The sequence below is a fragment of the Aethalodelphis obliquidens genome, unplaced genomic scaffold (genome assembly GCF_003676395.1).
Source record: "Aethalodelphis obliquidens isolate GAN/ISIS:26980383/991018 unplaced genomic scaffold, ASM367639v1 scaffold44, whole genome shotgun sequence".
NCBI lineage: Eukaryota > Metazoa > Chordata > Mammalia > Artiodactyla > Delphinidae > Aethalodelphis > Aethalodelphis obliquidens.
Window position 1 is genome coordinate 573,892 of NW_020837988.1, and position 23,043 is coordinate 596,934.

At 51.9% G+C, this 23,043-nt stretch overlaps 1 protein-coding gene across 4 annotated transcripts in view; it reads right to left on the reverse strand.

Moving 5' to 3' along the window:
• The window catches only part of PRKCA (protein kinase C alpha), a 363,240-nt gene that overhangs the window by 75,343 nt on the left and 264,854 nt on the right, over positions 1-23,043 (reverse strand). For all 4 annotated transcript variants that reach the window (XM_027080426.1, XM_027080427.1, XM_027080425.1 and 1 more), the window contains one exon: positions 548-704. In XM_027080426.1, the coding sequence (XP_026936227.1) occupies positions 548-704 (157 nt within the window). The remainder of the gene's footprint in view (positions 1-547; positions 705-23,043) is intronic.

Sequence of the window (23,043 nt, forward strand, 5' to 3'; positions counted from 1 at the left end):
CTTGCTTTTGTAAATAAAGTTTTATTGGAATACAGTCATGGCCGTTTGATGAGACACATATTGTCTATGGCTGCTTTGAACCTAGACCAGCATAGCTGTGTACCTGCAACAGAGACTGTATGACCCATAAGGTCTAAACTATTTACCATCCAGCCCTTCACAGAGCAAAGCTGGACAGCCTCTGATCTATATCCTAGGCAGAGCTACCTTCTGGTTGTGCACAAATGCTTCCTGTGTTCTCCTCTACGAAGAGGACCTCTTGCTGTGCTCAGCTGCGCTCAGTGCTTTCTTGCCCCTGACTTGCTTACGCCCCCTCTCCTCCCTTCTTTCCCTCCTCCCATCTCTGCCTCTGAAATCCTCACATTCCTTTCACATCCACTTTAAATGGCACCTTCTCCAGGAAGTCTTCCCTGCTGAGACATAAGGATAATCTTCCCATTTCAGTGGCAACAGCAGCTTCTATGGTACTCACTTACTCTAAAGCCCAGCTCATCACTGCTAACAATGTGAGGGAGGAAAGCCATCAGGAAGAGAGGATTCAACTTACAACGTAAAGGACTCATTCCACTGGGGGTTCAGTGTGGAACGGATGGTTTTGGTTTTTTGTTTGCTTTCGTTCTTGGGGTCAGGAATAAGCTTCAGCTTCACGTAAGGATCTGAAAGCCCATTTGGATCCATAGGGATGAGATTTTTTGCATCTCGTACTGTGAAGAGAGAAGGAAGAAAGATCCAATGTTACAAAACTAGAACAGACCCTCGTTGCCGGGCGTCCTGCGTCAGGACCCAGCTGATCGAGAGACGTCAAGATGGCGTTGAAAGGAGAGGAGGTTTGGATCCAGAGCCTCGGACCCTCAACACGAGAGGAGCTGCCCCCCGCCACCCCTGCCAGGGGTAACGGGTGTTGGGGAGGCCCCTGTGGTCAAGCCTTGAGACGCGGCACCAGCCTGGTCCAGCAGCACCTGTGACACCTGGGTCACACCCCAAACCTGTGAAGCAGCATCTGCATCGTAGTGAGATCCCCAGGGGTCACTGGCAGCCCCCTCTGGGGGAATGGCCCGCCTCCCCACCCAAGCAACCGGCAGACTAGTCTATGGTCCAGCAGCACTTGAACTCCTGGCAGTCACCTCTTTCCTCTGCAAAGGCTGGTGGTTTCTAAACTGGCTGTACGTTAGGATCGCGTGGGAGGGGGTTGAAAATTCCAACGCTCACAACTCACTCAGAATCTCTAGTCGGGGCGGGGGCAAGCTTTTAGACGCTCTCCAGGTGAACCCTTGTGCAGCAGCGGCTAGAGCTACCAGTGCACAGGCAGTAACGCAGGAGGTGCCTCACAGGCGCTGCAGCCTGACACCAAGGGCAGGCCCACCTTCCAGCAGCACCTGGGGCGGCACCTGGGCACCGAGGAGACACACAGACTCACAGGCCCCACTCCAGAATTTCAGACTCTGAAGCATTTCCTAAGACTCCAGGTGACCCCAACGTATATTCTAGATGAAGAAGCACTCGTATGCAAACGTAAAATAACGAGGAGGAAAGGCTGCTTCTCCCGCAGAGGAAGGCAGGCTCAGAGGTGCAGCTGGCGGAGGCTAGTGACAGTGCGAGGGCTGAAGCCCCTGCCTGTCAATCACCCGTCACTCTGATATGAAGGGACAGAGGCCGGAGCCCGCACACCGATGTCTTCCTCACCCTCTTCCCCAACGTGGCTGAAGTCTCCCATCATCGGGGCCCCTGGTGAGCCGGATGCCATGGGGACACATCCACCTGGGACCAGGATCTCTAGGCCAGCGACTTTCACAGTGCAGCTCCTGGACCAGCAATGTCAGCATCACCGGCTGAGTCAGAACTTGGGCAGGGGGTGCGGTCAGGTGACCTGTGTTTACCAAGCCTCCGGGTGATTCTGTGGGAAAGCTGGCGGACCACTGCTCCAGCCCGTTAGCATACATGGTCAGCTGAGTTTGATTGTTAAATGAGGGGTTTGGAAGAATTTCAGAAGAAGGTGCTAGCGTTGGCAGTGGGCAGGGATAGAGGGGGATGGAAGGGTGCTAAAGACACTGGGTCTCCGGGCAGAGCCCTAATGGCAGAAGCCACAGACGAGCGTTGCCCGAACGACCGGGGACACGCTGAGTGCTGTCACCTTCCTTGCCTGGAAGCCTTGGCCCAGGAAGGTGACAGGTGGGACCGTACTCTAATGGTCTGAGGGGCAGTGAGCTGCCTCAGGGCGACAAGCCACAGGGAAGCCGGCCGTGTGTTTCTCGTACACCACTTACGCCCTCCAAGGATTCTTCCCCGTGAGACAGTGCCTAACCTCATCCAGCTGGCAGGGGACAGACAGAAGCAAGTGCGCACCCCAGGATCTGGAGCTCAGCCGACCTGCTTCCAAAGCCCACCTCCATCGTGTAACCCCAAGTACTGGAAACTTAAGTTCATGAGCCTCTGTTTCTTCATCTAGAAAAGTGAACAGGGCGTATTTCCAGGGGTACAGGATTGTTGCGAGAATGACATAACGTATATAAAATGCCTTATACTGTTGGCAGCTTGGAAAATGGCGGAGGAAAAAAAAAGACTGCACGACGTGAGCACATACGATGCCCCAGACGTGGTGTTTCGGCCTCATCCCTCTGCCCACAATTTCAAAATCTTCAGTGAGGTAGGAGGTCTCCAGGGGCCCTGGCCACCTGAGAATTCCCCCAAGCTCACGGAGGTTTTAACGCAACGCAGAATAAAACAGCAACCTGAGTATCACAAGAGATGAAAACTTTGAGCATAGAAATGAAGTTCTCCCACGGAGAATGGAAGGGCCAAAGGTTCTCTCCAACTGATCACTGGAATGAGAACCAGACGCTTTTTAAAAGGCGGAACAAAGCTCTGGAACGTCTAACACGGAGGCTGCATCCCAGGTGAACTAACGAGGAACCGTCAAGGCTGCCAAGAGTCCTGCCAGGTGCAGAATGAGTGCGGGCCCCGGCTTTTCCATCCCAGAGCGAGGGTCCTGACGGCCGGCACACACACAGCCATCTACGGCCTATGTCTTCTGAATGGTGATGAGTTAAAGTCTTGATGGGATTAAAGCTATGAGCTTCCTACTGAGATACTATCATTTAAGTTGAAAACAGTCATCCATTCCAACGGTCACCCAAGTAGACAGTGGGTCCACATTTCAATTTCTTAGCGTAGCGGGGAACAGCCCCCCTGCCCGGACACCTGAATCGGGCTTGGGAGCCACCAGCTCGGGGGCCCACCTGCTGGGAGTGTGGGCTCGGGGACCAGGCCGCCTGTGTTTGGGTTCTGGCTCTGCTGCTCTGTGGCCGTGTAACCCTGGCAACAGACTTAACCTTCCCATGCCTTGGTCTCCTCATCTGGGAAATTGTGAGAAGTATATACGTTCCTACATGTAAGTGCTTGGAACAGTGCCAGGCACACGGTAAGAACCCAATAGTGATTATCATCCTTGTTGTTGCTGATGGAAGTTTCTGGCAGAGAACACAACCCCGAACGTTCAGACGTTCAGAAGCTGGCCTGAGAGCTTATGCTGTGAAGAACTGTGTGAGGCCTTGGCATTCGCTTTTCAGAATGACAGTTTGTTGTCATTCTAGAACTTTAACAGAAATACAGAATATAATTATATGACCATCTTTGGGCTTGAGGTGCCTATTTTGAAAGGATTGGATGTCAAGCCCAGCCTTGAGAAAAAGCAGCCTGGGGTTGAAAGTTTATATAATTTCCTGATAATGTTAAGAGATCCCTTCTGGACAAAATCCATTCAAATAAGATGATGGAGATCGAGGAATACCTCCACGGTGCCCCAGAGATGCCTGATGTAGGTGGCCAGGCGAGCCCGGGACATGTGAGTTTTGAATTAAGTGTCCAGGCATATGGGGGGAAGCTCACATGAGCTCTGGACCGGACAGCCCTCGCCAGACCGGGGAGTCTACCTCGGAGGTGTCCCAGCGTAGACGGAACAGCCAACGCTTAGGAAGGGAGCCAGGGGTTTTGCCAAGCACCTGCCTGATGGGGAAGCGGAGGTGAGGATGCAGGACAGTGGGCAGGAGGGGTGGCCGCCAGGCTCTCTCAGGGAGGTGAGCCATGCCCACAGGCTCGTAGCCAGGGACTGCCTGAGGCCCAGCTGAGGATGCACAGTGACGGTCAGGTTCACCGTGCGGGACAGAAGCTGCAGATGGTGGCTGACCGCTCGGGGCAGGATAACTTAGCGGCCAGGAGCGTGGGCAGCTGGCTTCAAATCCTTGCTCTAATGCTGATTAGCTGTGTGACTCGGGACAAGTTACCCCACTTCTCAGCTTGTTCATCTGCAAAACAGGAACCATAACAGTGTCTGTGTCACAGGGTTGCTGTGAAGATTAAGTGAGCTAATACATGCAAAGTATAGAGAAGGGGACCTGGCGTGTGTGAGCTGTGGCCTAAGCACTGGCCATCACTGCTCGTGTTACACAGTGTTTGCTACCTCTAACATCATCGTCACCACCACCGCTGCCACCTGGCCCTCCTGGCCAATCCAGGAAGCAGGGCTGTCTCCTCAGGGTAAAGACACCAAGCTTACTAAAAGGACAGTTCATAGAGCATGGAGTTTCCAGACCTCGGGGTCAGGCCAAAGTTCAATAGTCAGCTCTTAGTTGTTCCAAAATAGCTTGGGATTAAAAAAAAAAAACCCAAAAAACAAAACCCCAATTCCATGCAATCCTTGATCCATTCAGAGAATGGTCCAGATGGTCTCTTGATCCCAAGAATATATGCAGCGTAAATTATCAAGTGTGACAATACAACAGACACCCCCGAGCTCATCCCTGTCACCTAACATAAAAGCGAACACCCCCGAACCCACCTAGAGCCCCCGTCCCACCTGCCTGCCTCCCTGGGGGTTTTAACCTCACGCTGAGGTCACCTTCGGGCACTCCGGCCGGGCACGGGGTAAGGGGAGGCTCTGAAGGCTTACAAAGCGGAAGTTTGGTCGAGGACACAGCTGCATCCCCGGCGCCCGCGGACTGGACTGGTCGTCACTGACGCACAGCGACCTTGTCCATCACAGAGTTCACATCTGGGCGGGGACACCGGTGATGCCCAAAGAGGTGCCTTCCGATTCAAGGACCACGCAGCCCTTCAAATGATCTGTTCTGCTTTAGAAAATAATTCTCTGCTGTTAGCACCTTCTTTCCTCCCTCTAAGAGCACGCTTGCTCGTGGCATCTGCTTAAAAAGCCAACAACGAGCACAAAGGTTCAGAACGGGGACTTGCTGTGAACGTCAGGCCTGTGGAGTGTGTGCGGACCCTGTGAGCCCCTGCCACCTCCAACCTCGCTCCACAGCAAAGGCAAGAGTAAACGAGATGCTATAATCCTACCCCACAGCACGGAAAAGCAAAAGTTATGTTTTCCGACACTACCAGAAACCCCCACAAACTCTTCTTCCTTTAAAGTTACCAAGAGCAAACGAGATGTGCATGCAAACATGCCGGGGGGACAGGCAAGGGCAGAAAACTGGCAAAGGGTCAGCGTCTGTGGACACGTGATCCTGGGGTCGTCTGCCATCAGGCAGCAGAGTGACGGTGCTCCCAAATCCGTGAGCCATGTCCTCAAACACAGAGCATTAGTTCTGAGAGTTATCAGACAGCCACAGCACCTTCTTCCAGAGAGCTCTAGACCCGTAAGTTAATTCCTTATAAAAATACGATCGCACTTGAGTGTAAGTTTAACGACAGAGAGATCTGATGGGTTATTTCATTCCTAAGAGATTCGCCTTTAGCGAGAAGGCGGAAATGGGTCTGGGGGTGTGTGTGGTCTGTCATTTCTCCATTGAGAACGGCTGGCCTTGACCACATGGCATGCAGGGTGCAGCTGGTCCCTGACTCTCTGCTCCCCAGGAAGCTAGTGGACATGGCGGCGATGGGAAGGGACCGCGTTCCTGGGGAGACCACTGCGCGGCAGGCGCTGGTGTGAGCTCTTCACGCTGCCGCAAGCCCACCTGTAGACGGGGACTCAGAGGCAGAGAGAGGTGTTACAACCTGTTTGCTACACAAAGCCAACCGGCGGCCAGGCCGGGGATGGCTAGCGATTGTGTAAAAGCCAGCTTTCCCTTGTTATTGGATAAAACTGACTCGGTCCAGACGAAGTCCCAGGGGAGAGGTAGTAAAATTGGCCTCGGCTTCTCCCAGACGATGGGGAGGAAGCAGAGACCACAGAGGCCTCCACTGGAAGGAGGGAGGCGGCCGAGCGTGGAGGGTTAAGTGAACACACTGAGGTCGAGCTGTGGATGTGGCCCAGAGGGGCTGGTGGGAAGGACAGTAAAGCTGTACGACTCCGTTGCTGCTTTGGTGCCTTGACCTTAGCTAAGGCGGCTGTGGCACCGGATTAAAAGATGTGAGTGCAGTGGTTTCCAGGGTACAATTCTAAAATCACTTAGTACGCTGGGGTGTTCTGGTCACTAAGTGGTCTCTACAGCTGGGCCTCTGGGACAGGCTGACATCAGCCTAAGAACTGACAGGCCAGCGCCTGGACCAAGACCACAGTGTCCCCAAGACTTGGGGCCCGAAAGCATCCAGAGCTCATGACACTGAGGAGGCCAGAGGGGAAGCCCTGCCCACCCACACGCAGGAACGATGCTGTGTGCCAATAAAGCTTTATTTAAAAGAAACAGGCTGTGGGCCAGATCCGGCCCTCAAGCCACAGTTCATGGATCCCTGACACAGAGCCAAGCCCCACCACCACCACCGACACAGCGAATGTCTGAGGAGAGACTGACGCGGGAGAGGAGTCTCTGGGTCCTTCTGGCTCCTCCTGAGCCCTGTGAACTCTGACCTCGTCCTAAAGCTTGGGAGCGTCCTGGGCTGGGGCTGAGGAGAGACAGCGTGTCCCCTAACAGGAACCAGAGTTCACCTCTGTCCTCTGTTTCTCACGTCCTGTCCTAGAACCTCGGGAGCCGACCCCTCTCACGTGTACTCGTGCCTGCTTCCTCCCCGCCCAGGCTGCAGGAGGCTTCTAGGTCTGCACAGGAGTCTGCTCTCCTAGACAAACCAGATTTGCAGCCTCCTGGGGGCCTGACCTGCTGCAATTTGCCAAGCCCTCCCCCCAGCCCGGTCACACCCAAGTGCAAACAGTGAGCGTGACAAGGCATCAATGGGGCCATTCTGGGATCAGGCAACGGCTTCTCTGGAAGAGGGAATTTTAAAGGAATGTGTGCTCGTCAGTCCTGGATGCAAACCAGCGGATCCACTGGAGGAGCGACCAGCACAGACAGGCCCCTGGGCCTCCCACTCCATCGGGCTGGGCTCGCAGAGCTGAGGGCTTGTCCTTCTGAGAAGGTCTCCCTCCCGGCAGCCCAGGGGGGCCTCGTTCAGGAGCGTCTCAAGCACCGATGGGCTGCATCAGATAGAAAAAGGGGAAAAGCCCTCCCACCAGGCCGAGCAGCTCCGAAGCCCAGCCCCACCAGAGAGCTCCTTCCCCGGTCACGGAACTAGGAAGGACACCCTGTTCCCAAGGTTTGTTTCTGCCTCTCCTTCGGGGGCCTCCACTGACGATGCTGCAAGAGGAGAAGCCGTGTCTCAGAGTCTGTCAGTTCTGAACCAGAAGTCAGAACTTGTGGCAAATTCTGCTGGGGAGACTGGTGGGTGACAGATTGCTTCCGGAACAGGATGTACCGAACGTCCTTCACACGAGCTGTTGTGGGGGGCGGCCAAGCTGTCTAGCAGCGGGCTAGACAGGTGCCAGGCCGGGATCTGAGCTCCTTGAGCCGTCGGGGGGATGAGCCCCGGCCGGTGTGGGCAGGTCCCAGGTGGAGCTCGGGGCCCCGGGAAGGGCCAGGACCCTCCAGGCCACAGGCCGTCGGGTGGCCCAGGAGGTCGCTGCGGAGGCAGGGCGAGGGCAGGCTCGGCTGGCACGAGGGGCGGGCGCAGAGGGCGAAAGCGCCCGAGTCCTCCCTGGCGCACACGGGTGTCCACGGTGCTGGGTGACACGGCCACCTGACAGCACCCTGGGCCCGTCTTCCTTCTCTTTAAGCCACAAGCTCCCTGAACACAGGATTACAGTCTTATGACAATTTTCGGGCACCCGTGGGCCCTGGGTTGGGGATCCTTGCTGGATGCCTTCAGAGCCAGTGCCCCAAGGACAGAGGGACCTTCCTTTCTCCACACCCTTCAGGACCTGCGTCTAAGGGAGAGGGAGTGTCCCTGTGGGGGGACTCCTGCTTTGCCGGGGGCGGGCAGGGGTCCGGAGCAGCCCTCGCGATGGGCAGTGAGGACGGGCTGGGGCCGCTCCTGGACGGGAGGGAGGCCTTGGTGGGGAAGGCTGCCCACGGGCCGCGCGGTTCTCCATGAACTCACGGGTGCCCCTAGTGGCCGAGCTTGACCTGGCGGAAGAAGGTCATTTCTCCAACAGTGAAGGATGGGCACTTGCTGGATGGGGAGCTGATGGGGACTCGTGGGACCGGTCACTAGGGCGCTTTAGCGAGGACACACAAAAGCCACGTCTCTCCCTCACGAACGAATCGGGACAGAGAGATCTTCAGTCACAGCTTGAGTGACATGGCAGTTTTGAGATCCCAACCTAGAAAAGAGGTCCACAGCCTCCATTCTCTGTTGTTTAACATTTCTCTCTCAGTCTTAGGGACACTCCACACCCGGTCCCACACTCACCTGGTGAAGGTGGCAAGACTGGAGCTGGCCCCGGTCCCGACGGGTTGGTTGTTGAGTTTGTTCAACAGCTAACCCACCCATCACGCTCACCGCTAACCCCGCCGTGATACCCCTCCGCGCCGAGGAGGCCCGTCATTTTGCTCCTGATGATTCTGAAGCCCTACTGCCTAGAGGAGCTCCGCGACACACGCTCAGTAACTGCTTCCTAAATCGTCGAATCTCCACGCCACCCTTGTCCCCTGGGCCACCCGGGGTCCACGCTCCATCCCTCCCTCCCAGGGCTACAGCCCTGACCTGGGCACCACACCCATCTTCTCGGACCTTCCCTCCCCCGCCCACCCGGCCCACCGGAGCTTCATCTCCACAGACTTCGTAGCAACTCGAGAGCAGGGGCTGCACCAGGCCCCACCTGGGTGTCCCCCGCACCTGGTCAGCACAACCTGCGAGAGCCCCGGGGATCCTCGTTGGGCTGAGAAGCTAAAGCAGGCTCTGGTAAACGCCGCTTCTCTGGGCTGCAGTTCATAACGCGTCCACCTGGAGGGACTCTCGGACAAGGAAAAACCTCACAGGTCTTCTCAATGGAGAATAAAGCCGGGCCAAAAGGAGGCGGGCACTTTTCAGAAAACGTTAACTGCTCTGAAGAAAGGGTCACTGAGCCACAAAGGCTAAAGGACATGACATGGCCCCAGATTTCAGGGGAAACATACCGGAAAGGACCACTTACACTCGGGAAAGGGCCATTCGCGTGCAGAACATCTCTGGATTTCAGGAACAAAATGCAAAGGTGTCATCAGCCACAATGAGCCATTTTTGACTGGGTAACAGTCAAAACTGTGATTCTGTGAACAAACTGGGCTCCTGGTGCTGTTTGCTTTGCTCCATCTGATCTAATTACAACGCGTCAAGTCTGCTGACACCGTCTGTGTCAAAACCCGCAGAATTCCGGATCTGATCTCTTCCATGTTAAGAAAATGCGACCCATATGTTTTGTCCTATTTGCTTCCATTATGGCCAAAGACAAAGGCAAGAAAAATGAGCTTCACTGAAAATACAGCTGCTCAGCCCTCCCCCACTGGTACATACATCCGGATTCTGGGACCCTCACTATCTCCCACTTCAGGACCCATTCACTGAATGTTCTGTTTCATGGGTGAGACTCACTATTTGGTGGTAAGAATGTAATTTCTGTCCCAGGAAATCCAGTGGCATTCAATGCCAGGAAACTCGAGTCAGCGACTCTTCAACCAAAATCCCATAAAACTTATGAAAGAGAACCTAGAGGAATTTGGTGTGAGAAGAGAAAAAGCAACTTTTTGTCCTTGGAAAAGAATCATAAGTATTTCACTACTTTCCTTCTTCCGGTTAGTGGAAAATAACTGCTATTGAAGTTCTATAACCCCGATGTTTCCAAAGGAAATGGAATCTGGTTGTGAGAGAAATAATATTTTCTAGGTTATGAGAGCCCCAAATGATTCTGTATAAACAACGTCAGAAGGTTTTAAGAAACACTTATTTTCCTTATTATGAGAAGAATGGATATACTCATCATTCAAAAACTGAAATACATAAAAGTATAAAGAAGAAAATTAACATCACCGATCCTTCCACTGTAGAAGAGCGCCACTGCTGGCACAGTTACTGCTGGGCTCCTTGCTCTGCATCCATCTATACTGAAATATTTATTTTTATAGAATTCCTATCTAGGAACACAGTTCTAGAAACTGCCTTTATAACATAACAAGGCCTGTTTTGAAAGCATTTTAAATGCCTGACAGCCCATTTTCCAGCTATATCATAATTTATTTGATCAATTCCCTGTTTCAGGCCATCTATATAGCTCAAATTCTTCATCTTTGTATAAATAACATGGCAACAGATCGTCTTCATGCATAAATATCCATCTGAATTCGGTTTCTTCCTCAGGCTACGTTATTATTATCAGAAGTGGATCAAAGGGAATCAAATCACTCGAGACCCTGACACGTATTGCCACATCACTCCCCGAAGTCATACCGAGGTCTCACGAAGGGTGGGGCGATAAAAATTAACAATAACCCTGTCACTGCGGCTCCTTTATTTTTGAAGTTTAACTCCCCCCTCCCCGAAACGGTTATTTGGCCATTAATATTTCTTTTTTGTGGGGACAGAAGTTTAAAATAACACCGTAATTTTGGCTTCCTTGGTTATTTTTGAGGTTTGACTTTTTTCCCCTGCTATGTTATTCGGCCATTAGTGTTTCTTTTTCTTTGATTTCCTCCTTGTTCAAGTTTCCTATAGGGTGTTAAAGAATTTTCCTACCAGGTCAGAAGAGTTCTTCAGACACGAAGGAATGGTAACAGCCCTTTGTCATGTTTGCTGCAAACTCCACTTAGATTTCATGCTTCTAGAAACACAGCAGCTTAAGTTTTTGTACAGTTAAATCTGTCAAAAATTTCCTTTTTTATTGCTTCCATTTCTTTCACCTTCAGAAAATCCTTGCCTTTTCTGAGGTTAGCCAAATATTAACTTATGTTTTCTTTAATTATTTTAATTGTTTTAATTAATTTTTTTTTATATTCAACTTTTAAATCCATTGGAAATTTATTTTGGTGTACAGTGTGAGGCAAGATCTAATTTCCTTTTTTCTTCCAAATGTTTAGACAACTTTCCCAACAGCATTCGTGAAATGAGCCATCCCTCCTCCCCTGGATCAAGTGGCTTCTGCTTGTTGATATCAGGCCATCTCTTTTGTCACATTCAACTTCCTGGGAATTCCTGCAACAAGCCTGCACTTTCAATTGCTCGAGATTTCCAACGCGTTTTGAAATACAGCCTTTTGCATCCAGGTGCCTCGTTTCCTGACTCAGGGCAATTCCACTTCAGCTGCCCTTTTTCTGTTCACCTGATAAATTTGTCCATTCTTTATTCTTAGTGTTCGTGGGTCATTTTGCTTTATGCTGATGGGGTTCAGGACACCCCACCCCCAAAAGAGGACACCTTGGCAGACTGCACACTTTCAGCTGAAGGAATCTGAGAAACGGCAGGTGCAGGAAGGGGATGCTGACCTTTCCCGTCTCCCGTGAAGCAGGTCTTCAGACCCTCACGTGAGAAGCGCCTTCCCCAGACCTGGAGGAGAGGGGCATCCTTATCTCCAGCCGGTGAATGACTGGGAGGGATGCGGGCGGACAGGCCTCACGAAGCACCCCCCCCCCCACCCAGCTCACTGCTCTGAGATCATCTCCTCCGTCCTTTAGTTTTCCACGACTTTCCACTTTTCAATAAACCTGGTACAAAAACACTCCGGTTTAACAGTTTCTTTGGGTCTTTATTGCCTTATGGAGGCCCCTGTGTCACGTAACATTTACATTAAAGAAATGGGTTTGTCTTTCGTTACAGAGCCCCAGCCGAGAAGCCGCAAGGGTAGAAAGAGAAAGATTTTTCTCCTCTCCTACAAGGTTCAAATTCCATTAATAGAAATATGTATAGCTGAATTTTTTTTTTTTTAATCTGAAAACTACGGGAAGTTTAAAACTGTATTTTTTTTTTTTTTTTTTTTGCGGTACGCGGGCCTCTCACTGCTGTGGCCTCTCCCGTTGCGGAGCACAGGCTCCGGACGCGCAGGCTCAGTGGCCATGGCTCACGGGCCCAGCCGCTCCGCGGCATGTGGGATCCTCCCGGACCGGGGCACGAACCCGCGTCCCCTGCATCGGCAGGCGGACTCTCATCCACTGCGCCACCAGGGAAGCCCTAAAACTGTATTTTAAGCACAAGTCTGTGCCTGACGAAATGTTCAGAACTTTGGACATATTAAAACCCCCATAATAACCCTAATTGGAATCCACAGTTTGTAGACGGGGAAGCTGAGACTGAGAGGGATTCAGGGGTACCTGGCACGGGTTACCAGCTAGTGGGGAGAGGGGGATTCCAGCACGTCCTTAACCTCGACTCTGAACGGCCTCTGCCCACTTTGTTACCGATCACTCTTTCGCCTCCTTACTGTGGTTTTCAGTCCTGTCATACGGTGCTTCGTTTGCCTTAATCTTTTCCAGAAATTTTAGAAACTATAAATCTTGCTTTAATTCTACTGATGACCGTCTTAAAGATTCAGCCCCACTTAAAAAATTCTACATTTCTCTGACCGTCAAAGAGTAAGACAGGACCTTCTGCCCACCTCCCTCCCGCGTCTGAAGACTTGTGCGTGCTACGTCCTACTACCTCATCCCTCACGTATCACCACCCATCCCATTTTCCATCTTTGTTACCATAAAATTGTCTAGATTTTGGGATTCCCAATCATTGTTATGATTTTTATATGATTTATAGTTTTTCGTATTTTTCACATCAAGATGTCCAACCGATGTTAATGCTACTGCTTTATCCTTATGTACTGTGACCTTCCCGTTCCGGAACTTGAAATTTTGCTTCCCCCTCATCTTGCAGTCCTCTTTAGCTGGGCTTTAAATAACTTGTTTTCAAGAGAGGCACGTGGGTGGTGTATCTTCTGAGCCCTCGCATAGATGAGAATACGTGCTACGAACGGCAGTTTGGCTGGGTGAGAAATCTGGGGGGAAAACTTTGTTTCTCCAAACGCTTTAAGTGCTGCTTCTTTCTCATTGCCCTTCATCCTGGAAATCATTCCTAAATATGGGGGCGGGGGGGAGGGTCACAGGACACCATGGGGAAGATGACAGCTGTGGCCGCTCTCCCTCCCAGAATGCAGATACAAAATCCTGCACATAGGTTTGGAGGCTCCCCTGACCCCCGAGAGCTGGGGTGGGGAAGGGCTGGGAGAGAGGCTGCAGGTGCGGCCACAGGTCTGAAGTCGAGCTCAACACTCCTCCTCTACTACTCGGAGGTACTTCATACAGATCATCTGGAAAGACAGAATCAGAATGGGGGAAGATAATTCTGCGAAGAATTAGGATTAAGGGACTTGTAGAATTTCGGAGCTAAAATGAAGTGATTTCTTGTCCCTCAGAAACAAAGCGCTGAGGGAAGCACAGGTCATCTTTGGATATCAACGAACTCCAGGCTCTTTCAACACTGGATCAGAGGAGAGCTTGGCAAAGTCCCCTGAGAAGACAGAAGGTTCCCAGACGTGTAGGACCGGCTGCTGCAGCATGAATACGTTCAAATAAGACAGAGAAAGCCGAGGTGCCGAGGCAAACGCCAGGGACGCCTGCGAAAAGGCCCACAGAGAAGCGTCTATTCAACCTCAAGGGCCTCTGGCCCCAGGAGCACAGCTGCCTCTGTCCCGAGATACATGTTCAATCTCAGCCCAATGCCATGAAACATTTACCCAGTTCCCTCGTTATAATTCCACGTTCACTTGGCAGTGTCCTGAGCCCCCTGACGTCTGTCTACTGGGAAAGGAGGCCCCTCCCCAGGGGGCTTCTGCCGTTCACAGTCTACGGGACAGTGTTTCACACGGCGAATCGATAAAACGGGTTCATTACGAGTTGCCTTCTGGGTATCTTGACTACACTGGAGAGATTGCTCTGATCAAGCCGACAGACACATGGACACTGTAAATTAACTGGCATCCTGGTGTGTTAGTCAGTCAGGACTACCCTGGAATTGGCCTCCAGGGGCTGGGGCGGGGCCGCCTCTGCGTGAGCCGTGGAGCCTTAGGACGAAAGGCCAGAATCAGCCGCTACCCCCCTCCCAACACTCACTCCTGCCTTTAGACCCTGCTGCGTTTCCACATGTGGTCTGTTTGGGGGCGTGGAGGGCTCTGATCGTAATAACTCCCTGCCCCCCAACCCCATCCCAAACACGTGGGCATCGTTTTTTGGTTTATTTACTTATTTTTTATTTTCCTGTTATTCTCCTGATTTTGCAGTACCCCTCCCTGGGCCTGTTTACTTTGCCAGCTGACCGTTTCAACCTCTTGTGTTGCCGACTGCACTAGAAATCGGAGAAAAGCCTTTCTCTGCCCTTTTCAACACTTCAGCTGTTCAGTTTGACGGAGAAATTTTTCTCTATTGAAAAGTCATAAAAATGAAAATGTCTCAGGATCTAGAAACAGAGCAGTTGGACAAATCAACTGACGTTTTTTTTTTTATTGGGGCAGAGCTGTTTTACAATGTTGTGTTAGTTTCTACCGTACAGCGAAGTGGAGTTCCCGTGCCGTACGGCAGGCTCTTATTAGTTATCTATTTTATATATATTAGTGTATCGATGTCAATCCCGATCTCCCAATTCATCCCACCCCCAACCCCTGCTTTGTTATAAGAAAATGGAATCTACTCCGAAACTAGAAACACCCAGGGCCGCAGTTCTCCAGCGTTACTGTGCATGAGAATCACCCTGGAGAGCTCACTCACAAGCTGCGCGCAGGCTCCGCTCTTAGGGAACCGGACGCTGGCGTCTGGGGTGGGTGTGGCGGGCTGCGCACGGAGCAGCATCGGGCTTTGTGCACCTGGCGCGGAGGAGGGAGCTTCTGTCTAACACAAGGACTGAGACGAAACGCATCAAACTGGGAGAACCCTGGCATCCCGCCTCCCAAATTTCCAATCGCAGAGCATCAAAGTACCGCAGAGAGAAAGGGCTACAGCAGCACATCGGTAAGCGCAGGCAGCCAGAGGGAGAGGGGACGGTGTCATTCCTGGGCTCGCTGCTGGCACCAGAGAGAACTGCCCCATGTGCACTTCTGGCTGCATAATTACCACCTCCTCTGTGCCGCGCCTCTCCCCGGGCTGACAGAACATTTCTTTACTCAGAGGAACAAGGCGATGAGACCCAAGAGGAACTTGGTGGGAACCAGAACTTGGTCTGGGGACCCGTCTCCACGAAGGGAGGCTTAAGCCTGAGTAACTGGGGCTGTGTGTGTGGTGGGGTGGAAGGTACCTCCTCCTGCCCCTCCCTCGGCCGCCCCCCTCCACCTGATGACTTGCCCTCATCCGTGCTGAAAACAGACTGAGCTGAACTGAAAATAACCGAGGAGATTAAATTAAATTACATCAGGCCTGGCTCCCAGGCAGTTGCTAATAAAATCATAAGCATTCACAGCAGCGTGGCAGACACAGAGAAAAATGTTCGCTGGTTCTCTTTTTTTCTCCCCACCCTGAAGTAGCCAAACCCTCAAGAGCCAAGGCCCAATGAAACCAACCTTCTTTCTATCAGCTCTACGTGAGGTTGTGGGCAGGACGTGCTCTTGCTGGCTCCGCGGAGGGAGCCCCATCTTCGCGGGGGGCGTGGCCTTTGCTAGGCTTCCCCACCAGGAACGCGATGGCGGAGCATCACGTGTGACACCTGCTTAGCCGGCAGGGAAAGGGTTCAACTGTCCCAGACCAGCAACTCTCCCCTACACTCCTGGTCACCAGAGATGGGCTCAGAGCCGACTCTCTTAGGGGCGAACTCGTCAGGGGCTACTGGAGGCCTCAGGCCAACAGGGGGCTGGTATTAGTATTTGCTTCTGGAAGACGACGGTCCTCAGAGAGAAAGGCAACATAACAACAAGCCATTCCCCGCGGCCCTCTGTCTCTTGTTCTACCACAGTCTTGAATCTGAGAATACAAAGCTGAAGATAAACATTCATTGAACTTCCCACGTCGGGGCTAAGAGGTTTCCACCTGGAAAAGCCTCTTATCGCCTCGCCCACAGTTTTACAAGAATCTGGATGTTCTTATTACCTTTGGGACCTTTCTCCGACTGAGCCCATCTGCCAACACTTCAGACCTTCCCAAGGCGACCACGTGCATCAAACGTAATGTGAGACTAAATTAATTCCGAAAGAGGCAAGACTGGGGGCCAAGTATCTTGGATGTAAAACGTTTAATCTGGTGAAATAAGCAAGCTGCTCGTGCACCACTGGGCCACCACCGACTCGACAAAACTGCCAGGTGGACAGAGATTCAACGGGCAGACGTACAGTGTGGCAGGACCCTCAGGCCAGGGTGAAGATTCCGCTCCCCGCGAGGTTTTAGGAGGTGGGCATTTGAGATCTAAGTGCTCTGGCAAGGATGCAATGGGGAGGGGACTTGCCATCCACAGCTAAACCACCACAGTTTACAAGCAGGAGAAAGAAGCCATGTCACTGAGCTTGGAGACCAGGGTGCTCCTGCCTTCAGGAAATGACACTGGCGACCCTTTGCCCCTCATCCTGGTCTTGCTGCTTCCCACAAGCACCCAGTGCACTCAGTATAGAAAGCTATGTTCAAATCACTGCACAGAGAGCCCTGCACGAGGGACAATCCACAGGAAGACACGCTGCTAGTTAGTACACACTTGACAGCTCTGCCACAGACAGTTCAGGATGTCAATGATGACACGTCCCTTGGGGAACGTGCAACCTCTTTCTTGGTGGATGTGCGTCTCTCTGAAGGATCCCAAGAGTCACGTGGCTTTATGAATTTGGCTAAAACAGGATCACGTGATCCAGATACAGAGCTAACATGGGAAGAGTGGCTTTGGACTTGGCAGGTAGCAGCACAGTATAAAGCTGGGTCTTTTTTACGCTGTGCTCCCTGGGTTCTTCTAACATCATCATCCTCTGCTCAACACCCATCTCTTAGACACAAATTCAGGGCACTGGGTACAGGAGATAAGACGCCGTCTCGGACCTCAAAGGGCTAATGGTCTGGTAGCAAGAGATCAGCAGGCAGATAAACATAAAACCACAAAATAAATGTTAGAAAGGGGCGTGCGGAGAAACTGGGCCATTGTAGGCGGGGCACAGAATGGTAGGAGGGGCTTCATGAAGGGAACTGGGACTGAGGTTTAAACAATACTCCTGATGGAGCAGGGTAAACAGCACAAGCAAAGGTGAGCAGGTGGGAACCAGCCTGCCCCCTGGGGAAACGGCACGTAGCTTTTCTTCACGATGCGAATGCGGAGTGCCAAGGTGTGGGCGGGGCACGGAAGGGACCAGACTGCAGAGGCAGGCAAGGTACCGGCTGCTGAAGGGGTCACACAGACGTACAGCACCAGATATTTAGAAATGGCCAACCAAGGAAGAAGACAGAGTAGATAAATCCATGGAAAACACACCAGGGCTTCCCTGGTGGCGCAGTGGTTGAGAGTCCGCCTGCCGATGCAGGGGACGTGGGTTTGTGCCCCGGTCTCGGAAGATACCACATGCCGCGGAGCGGCTGGGCCCGTGAGCCGTGGCCGCTGAGCCTGTGCGTCGGGAGCCTGTGCTCCGCAATGGGAGAGGCCACAGCAGTGAGAGGCCCGCGTACCGCAAAAAAAAAAAGAAAAGAAAAGAAAAGAAAAGAAAACACACCAGTGGTCAGCTGGAAGCCCATGCATCTGAATGTGGCAGCGTGCAAGCACTCCTCTGGGACAAGCATGCTGCTAGGTGCTTTTAGCTCCAAGGCAGTTCCTGTTTTCTTTTGCAAAGGCTGTGCCTGGATGTTAAGCCCCACCCAAGCTAGAGATGGCTTCTTCCAAGACTGAGAATTCGAGAGCAAGGGTGAGGCTGCGACGGCGAGGCAGGCTGAGAAAGGACACAGCCGTCGCGTCTGGCCCACTCCTGCACTATCGGTCGGCACACATCTTGACGGGTGTTCGTTTCCATCCTTCTTGCCCATTTCAGGTCTCCACCCTGAGGCAGGAAGGAGTTCGGCTGGGTTCCCTGCTGCCATTTTTATCGCCAGCTGTTATCTAAACCCTGGAAAAGGGGCTTCTGGGGGTCATGACAACAGTGCCAAGGGCCAGCTCAGGGTAGCCTCACCTGTTCACTGGAGGATGGAAACACGAAATGGCCAACACTGTAGCCACACAGTGTGGGCCTATCTGTAGTAAGGGGAGGGAGTTGCGACGGGCACACATCTGCCCTCGGCCAGAGCCAGGAGCCGGCAGGGTAAGGGGGTGGGAGGCGTGGGCCTGGGCACCAGCGTCAGGATGGCCTCCATTCAGCAGCCGGGGACCTGGGCAGGTCACACAAGCTCTCGCAGCCTGTGTCTGTGGGACAGAATGACGACAAGGATGAGAGCACTCTTCCGGAGGGGTCGTCGTGATAACAGGAAAGCATCCAACCAGGGCTTGGGACGTGGAAGGGGCTCAACAAGCCCTGGTTTCTCCTCTCATAGGACCCAGGCCCTCGGGCAGCACCCGCGGCTCCCGTGGTGTGCACTACGTCCCCCTTTCCCACAGCGGCTCACCGTGTTCCGACCGGCTGGCTACTGGCATCCCCGTCAGGAGCTCGGAGGTTGGTTCATCTGGGGCTTCCTTCCAGCCCACAGGGATTTCTACAGAGGGCGTTTAAGTGCTGTACCCACCAGAACAGGAAGCTCCCACCCAACAGAGCTCAACTTTTTGGAGGTTTGGTTGATCTGAAATTTTTCACTAGTGATTAACATTCGCCACACAGGCTTTGTGTGTGCGTGTGTATTTCACACGTACTTTCAGTGTTTTGTGTTTGCTGAACCATTTGGAAGTGAGTTTCAGACGTCAGGGAAAATCGCCCCTCAACTATTTCAGCATCTCCCCCATAGCCACATTGCCACGACCACCCAAAATCGTCGTATGGATCCAAAACCACTATCTAAAGGGTGGTCCAGATTCGGATTTCTGCCCTGCTCCCCGGACGTCCTTTAGAATTGTTATTTTCTTGGGTCACAGATTGTGCTCGATTATGAGGTCTCTTTAGTTTCCTTTAGTCAAGAACAGTCCCCTTGACGGTTTTTGTTTTTCACGATAATAACATTTTTGAAAAGTCCCAGTCGGTTACCAAGCAGAATGTCCCAATACCTGGATTTGTCTAGTTTCTTTTTTTCCCTCGTTAGATTCGGGTAATACAGTTTTGGCTCCAATACTGGACGGGCGCATGACAGTGTGCACTTTCTATTACATCCCGTCAGGATCAGCGTCCTTTCGGTTTGTCACATCACGGAGGAGGCTGAGTATGACCGGGAAGGTGCCACGTACCAAACGGGCAACATGGCTACACAGGAAAACATTTAGTCCAGGTACCAGCGTTCTGACTACTACCCTCGACGGCGCATCGCCTGAGGCTTTATTTAAAATGGCAATAAGTTCTTGAGCTTTATGGAGTAGGCTCGTTCTTGGTAGGGGTGTTGCTATACTGATTCCGAAACTGCTGCACGTGATGTGGGGTAGGGCAAACAAATGGGCATGCTGACATCACTGGGGACCAGGGGTCTTACTGAGGGAGGACGGAGAATCAGTGAGGACTGGGAAAGGTGGAGAAGAACTCCGGTCCAGGATCAGAGCCAGAGGCAGCAGTGGGAGGTCATAAAAAAAAACCCTGCCTCTGTCTACTGGAAGCGCTTAGAGGCAGTAGCACCCTGGGAGCCCCAAGCACCCCCAGAACCCCGACTTTGGATTCTTATCATCATTCCCATTTAAAAAAAAACCCAGTGTTCCTCAGAGAAAGGAGGCTCCAGAAAGAAAGGAAGTACTGAAGAAATGGACGGGTCATGTCAAGGGGACGCAGAGCCAGCACGAAGCGGCTCCCGCTGGCCATATTTTGAACAATTTGAACATTTTAAAAAGACACTAAAAAAGAAATAGTGACCTCAAATTGCTACTTTAAAAAGCTGTAGGGGGACATAAAGGGAAAGCTTTTCTTTCAGATGAATGCCAGCTACTGAACGTTGAAGCAATTACAGAACTAGAAAATCACCATTTTGCAACCGTCAGTATAATAACTGATTAAGGCTCGACCACGGCTGCCAAAACCATGGGACAAAAAGTTGCTGGTCTCCAAGTACAACATCCAGCCCCCTCATTAATTATGAATTTAAAGAAGGTACCTTTGCAGTGGAGGGACCTGATGAAAATACCTTAATCAAAGGTAGCATGATCGGTGATCAAAGGTAGCATGACCGGTAATGGACAATCTGGATATACTTGAGGGGAAGCAGCTGCCCGAGGACCCCTCCCTATCCCGAAGCAAAGGACCAGCCACAGCAGCTGCGTCACCTTTTGTGCTGTTGAGCTGGATCTGATTCCCACAGCCAAGCTTTTATTTAATAGAAATGACCTCCAACTGATACCTTTCCCGTTCTGCAAGCGGCTTGGCCCAACTGCTCCTTGCTGGCAGCCCCAAACAGGTTACTGTAGTCCCAGGCCTTCCTGCCAGTGGGGGGGGGATGGGGGGGGTGAAAGCATCTGAGCAAAGCTCTCAGGTGACCAACGGGCCGCCTGCCACGCCTCCTGTCCCGGAATCGACAAAGAAAGTCGAGGGTCACAGTGAACCTCAGGGTCACGCCTGGAGTTCAGGGTGGGAGGGTGATGCTCTGCCCTTGCTGAAAACACAGCCACCCGGAACTGTAAATGCTCCTGCTTGAGAAAGAAGCATTTAACTGGGAGCTACTACCCCCCGACTCCTAAGACCCTTGCAATCTGTAAACTGCGATGACTGTAGCCCTAACCCCTTGAAAATGGAGAGAAGTTTCCCCCCAGCTTTCCCCACGGCGCACTCAAAATCCCTGAAATCCCGGACTGGGTCGAGCTTCCTGAACACACCAAGCACTTCCGCGGCCCAGCATCTTTCCTTGAAGTGTCCTCTCCCCATAAGGACTATGTCTTCCTTATCTTAGCACCCCCAGGGCCTCGCAGAGAGCCTGACACACAGCTTATAAACGATAACACACAGTCGGATCAAAGAATGAATGATTATTATGCAAAGCTGTCTCACCGCCTTGACTCCATCCCAATGACGCTATTAAAAGGTGGAATAACACACAGAGGGAGCAGTATTCTTTAAACCAACAACCGCGTGAGGGCAAAGTCCCGACACAGAGCTAGAAGGGAGACAGAGGACACGATCTGTAGGCTGCCGGGACCAGCAGGAAGCGCCCCCCAACCCCAGAAGTCCATTTAGAAGTTCATCTCCATAACTTAACAACACAAAGTAGCTGAGAAAATCAGACTCTTCTGCAGAATCATCTATTTGGGGAAGAGATGTGCTCCTGAAACAGCTGCAAAGCATACGGTATTTTTCCCATTTACTTACAACATTAAATTGAAAATCCGTTCCCACGAGTGGTATTGCTGAATTCACAGCACTCCTCCAAACCAGATAAAAAGTACACAGGAATGTAGGAAACCTATTAAAATCGCATACTGAACGGAAAAAAATATTGACACTGTTCAGATAACATCAGCACCACTGCCCGAAGGCAAAAAATAAAAATACACCACAAAAGCGGAGGCCTTTCCCAGAAATACTGTACCAATCTCAAAAGGAAACTGATCTCTGATTTCAAAAGGGTGATTTCCATCCCCGGAGTCCGCTGGGAATTTCTACGTTACTTTGGGAATTCTTTTCAATTTGAGTGATTCTGCACAGGTCAAATGGAAATGGAGCCCATCTAACAATTAACACAGGTACTTCGGGTTTAAGTGCATTTTCCAAGAAATCACTTGCATTGGTATCATGAGCCCTGCTCGTGGTGGTTTATTGTTTATATGTGTGTTCCCGTTAAGGCCGGCTAATTCCTCTACCCCATCTCAGCCGTCAGCTGCAGGTCTCTTCCCTCTGGCCTCTCGAACACCTACAGTCCTTCAGACTCTTCCTCCGCGGGGTCCTTCCCCCCCACGCCGTACGCCCCAGCACCTCCCATGGGACTGTCTGGCACCCACATAACTGAGCTTAATTATACGTGGACTTGGTTGTTCTTTAATTCCTCCACACGTTACACTTTTCTCCCCTGGTCCTAAGTCCCACGTTTAGACCTTCTGTCACCTCAGAGAAGCTGTGGGGTGTCGAGTGTGGGTTTAGAAACTATTTATGGGTTTGCTATTCATCCAGAGGAGCCTCTTTAATTAGCAAGAGAGACCTGGGAGACTGACAGCATTGGGGTGCAGGGTCAGATAGGGCTCAGGCCGCCTCCCTTCACTTTCCGCCTCGTAACTCGGAGCAATTCCCTTCCCCCACCACGTTAGCTCCTTTGCTCATCTTGAAATGAGGGCAAGAACAGTACACTGTGGTATAATTCTTGAGGGGTCAGGGAAACAATGACTACGACGGCACTCGGCGTGGGGAAAGGTCCAGCCCTGTGGACAGCAGTCCGCACACGGCAAGGACTCGGTCAATGGGGAAAGGTCCAGTGCTGTGGACAGCAGTACGCACACGGCAAGGACTCGGTCAATGGCAGCTGCTGTTACGGAAACCATCTGTCCAGACACCCACACACAAGTGCCAGACCCGCTGGGTGGGGAGGGGAACAGGCAGGTGATGAGGGAGGGGTGTTAGGTCCCACGAGGGAGGGGCCCTGCCCTGTGTTCCTCGCCGGCCTTTTATACTGGAATAAGGAAGCCTAAGGTCTTCTCTTTGACTCTTGAAAACAATTTCTACTGACTAACATAGGTACCTATTGTTCACAAATTTATCGGGTACTATTTAAAAATGTGACTACATTGATGCCTAAAGTATGGTTATGTAAGGACGTGACTACCAGGGGCTGCTGGGTGAAAGGTGTAGGCAACTCTGTGTTACTTTTTTTTTTTTTTTTTTTT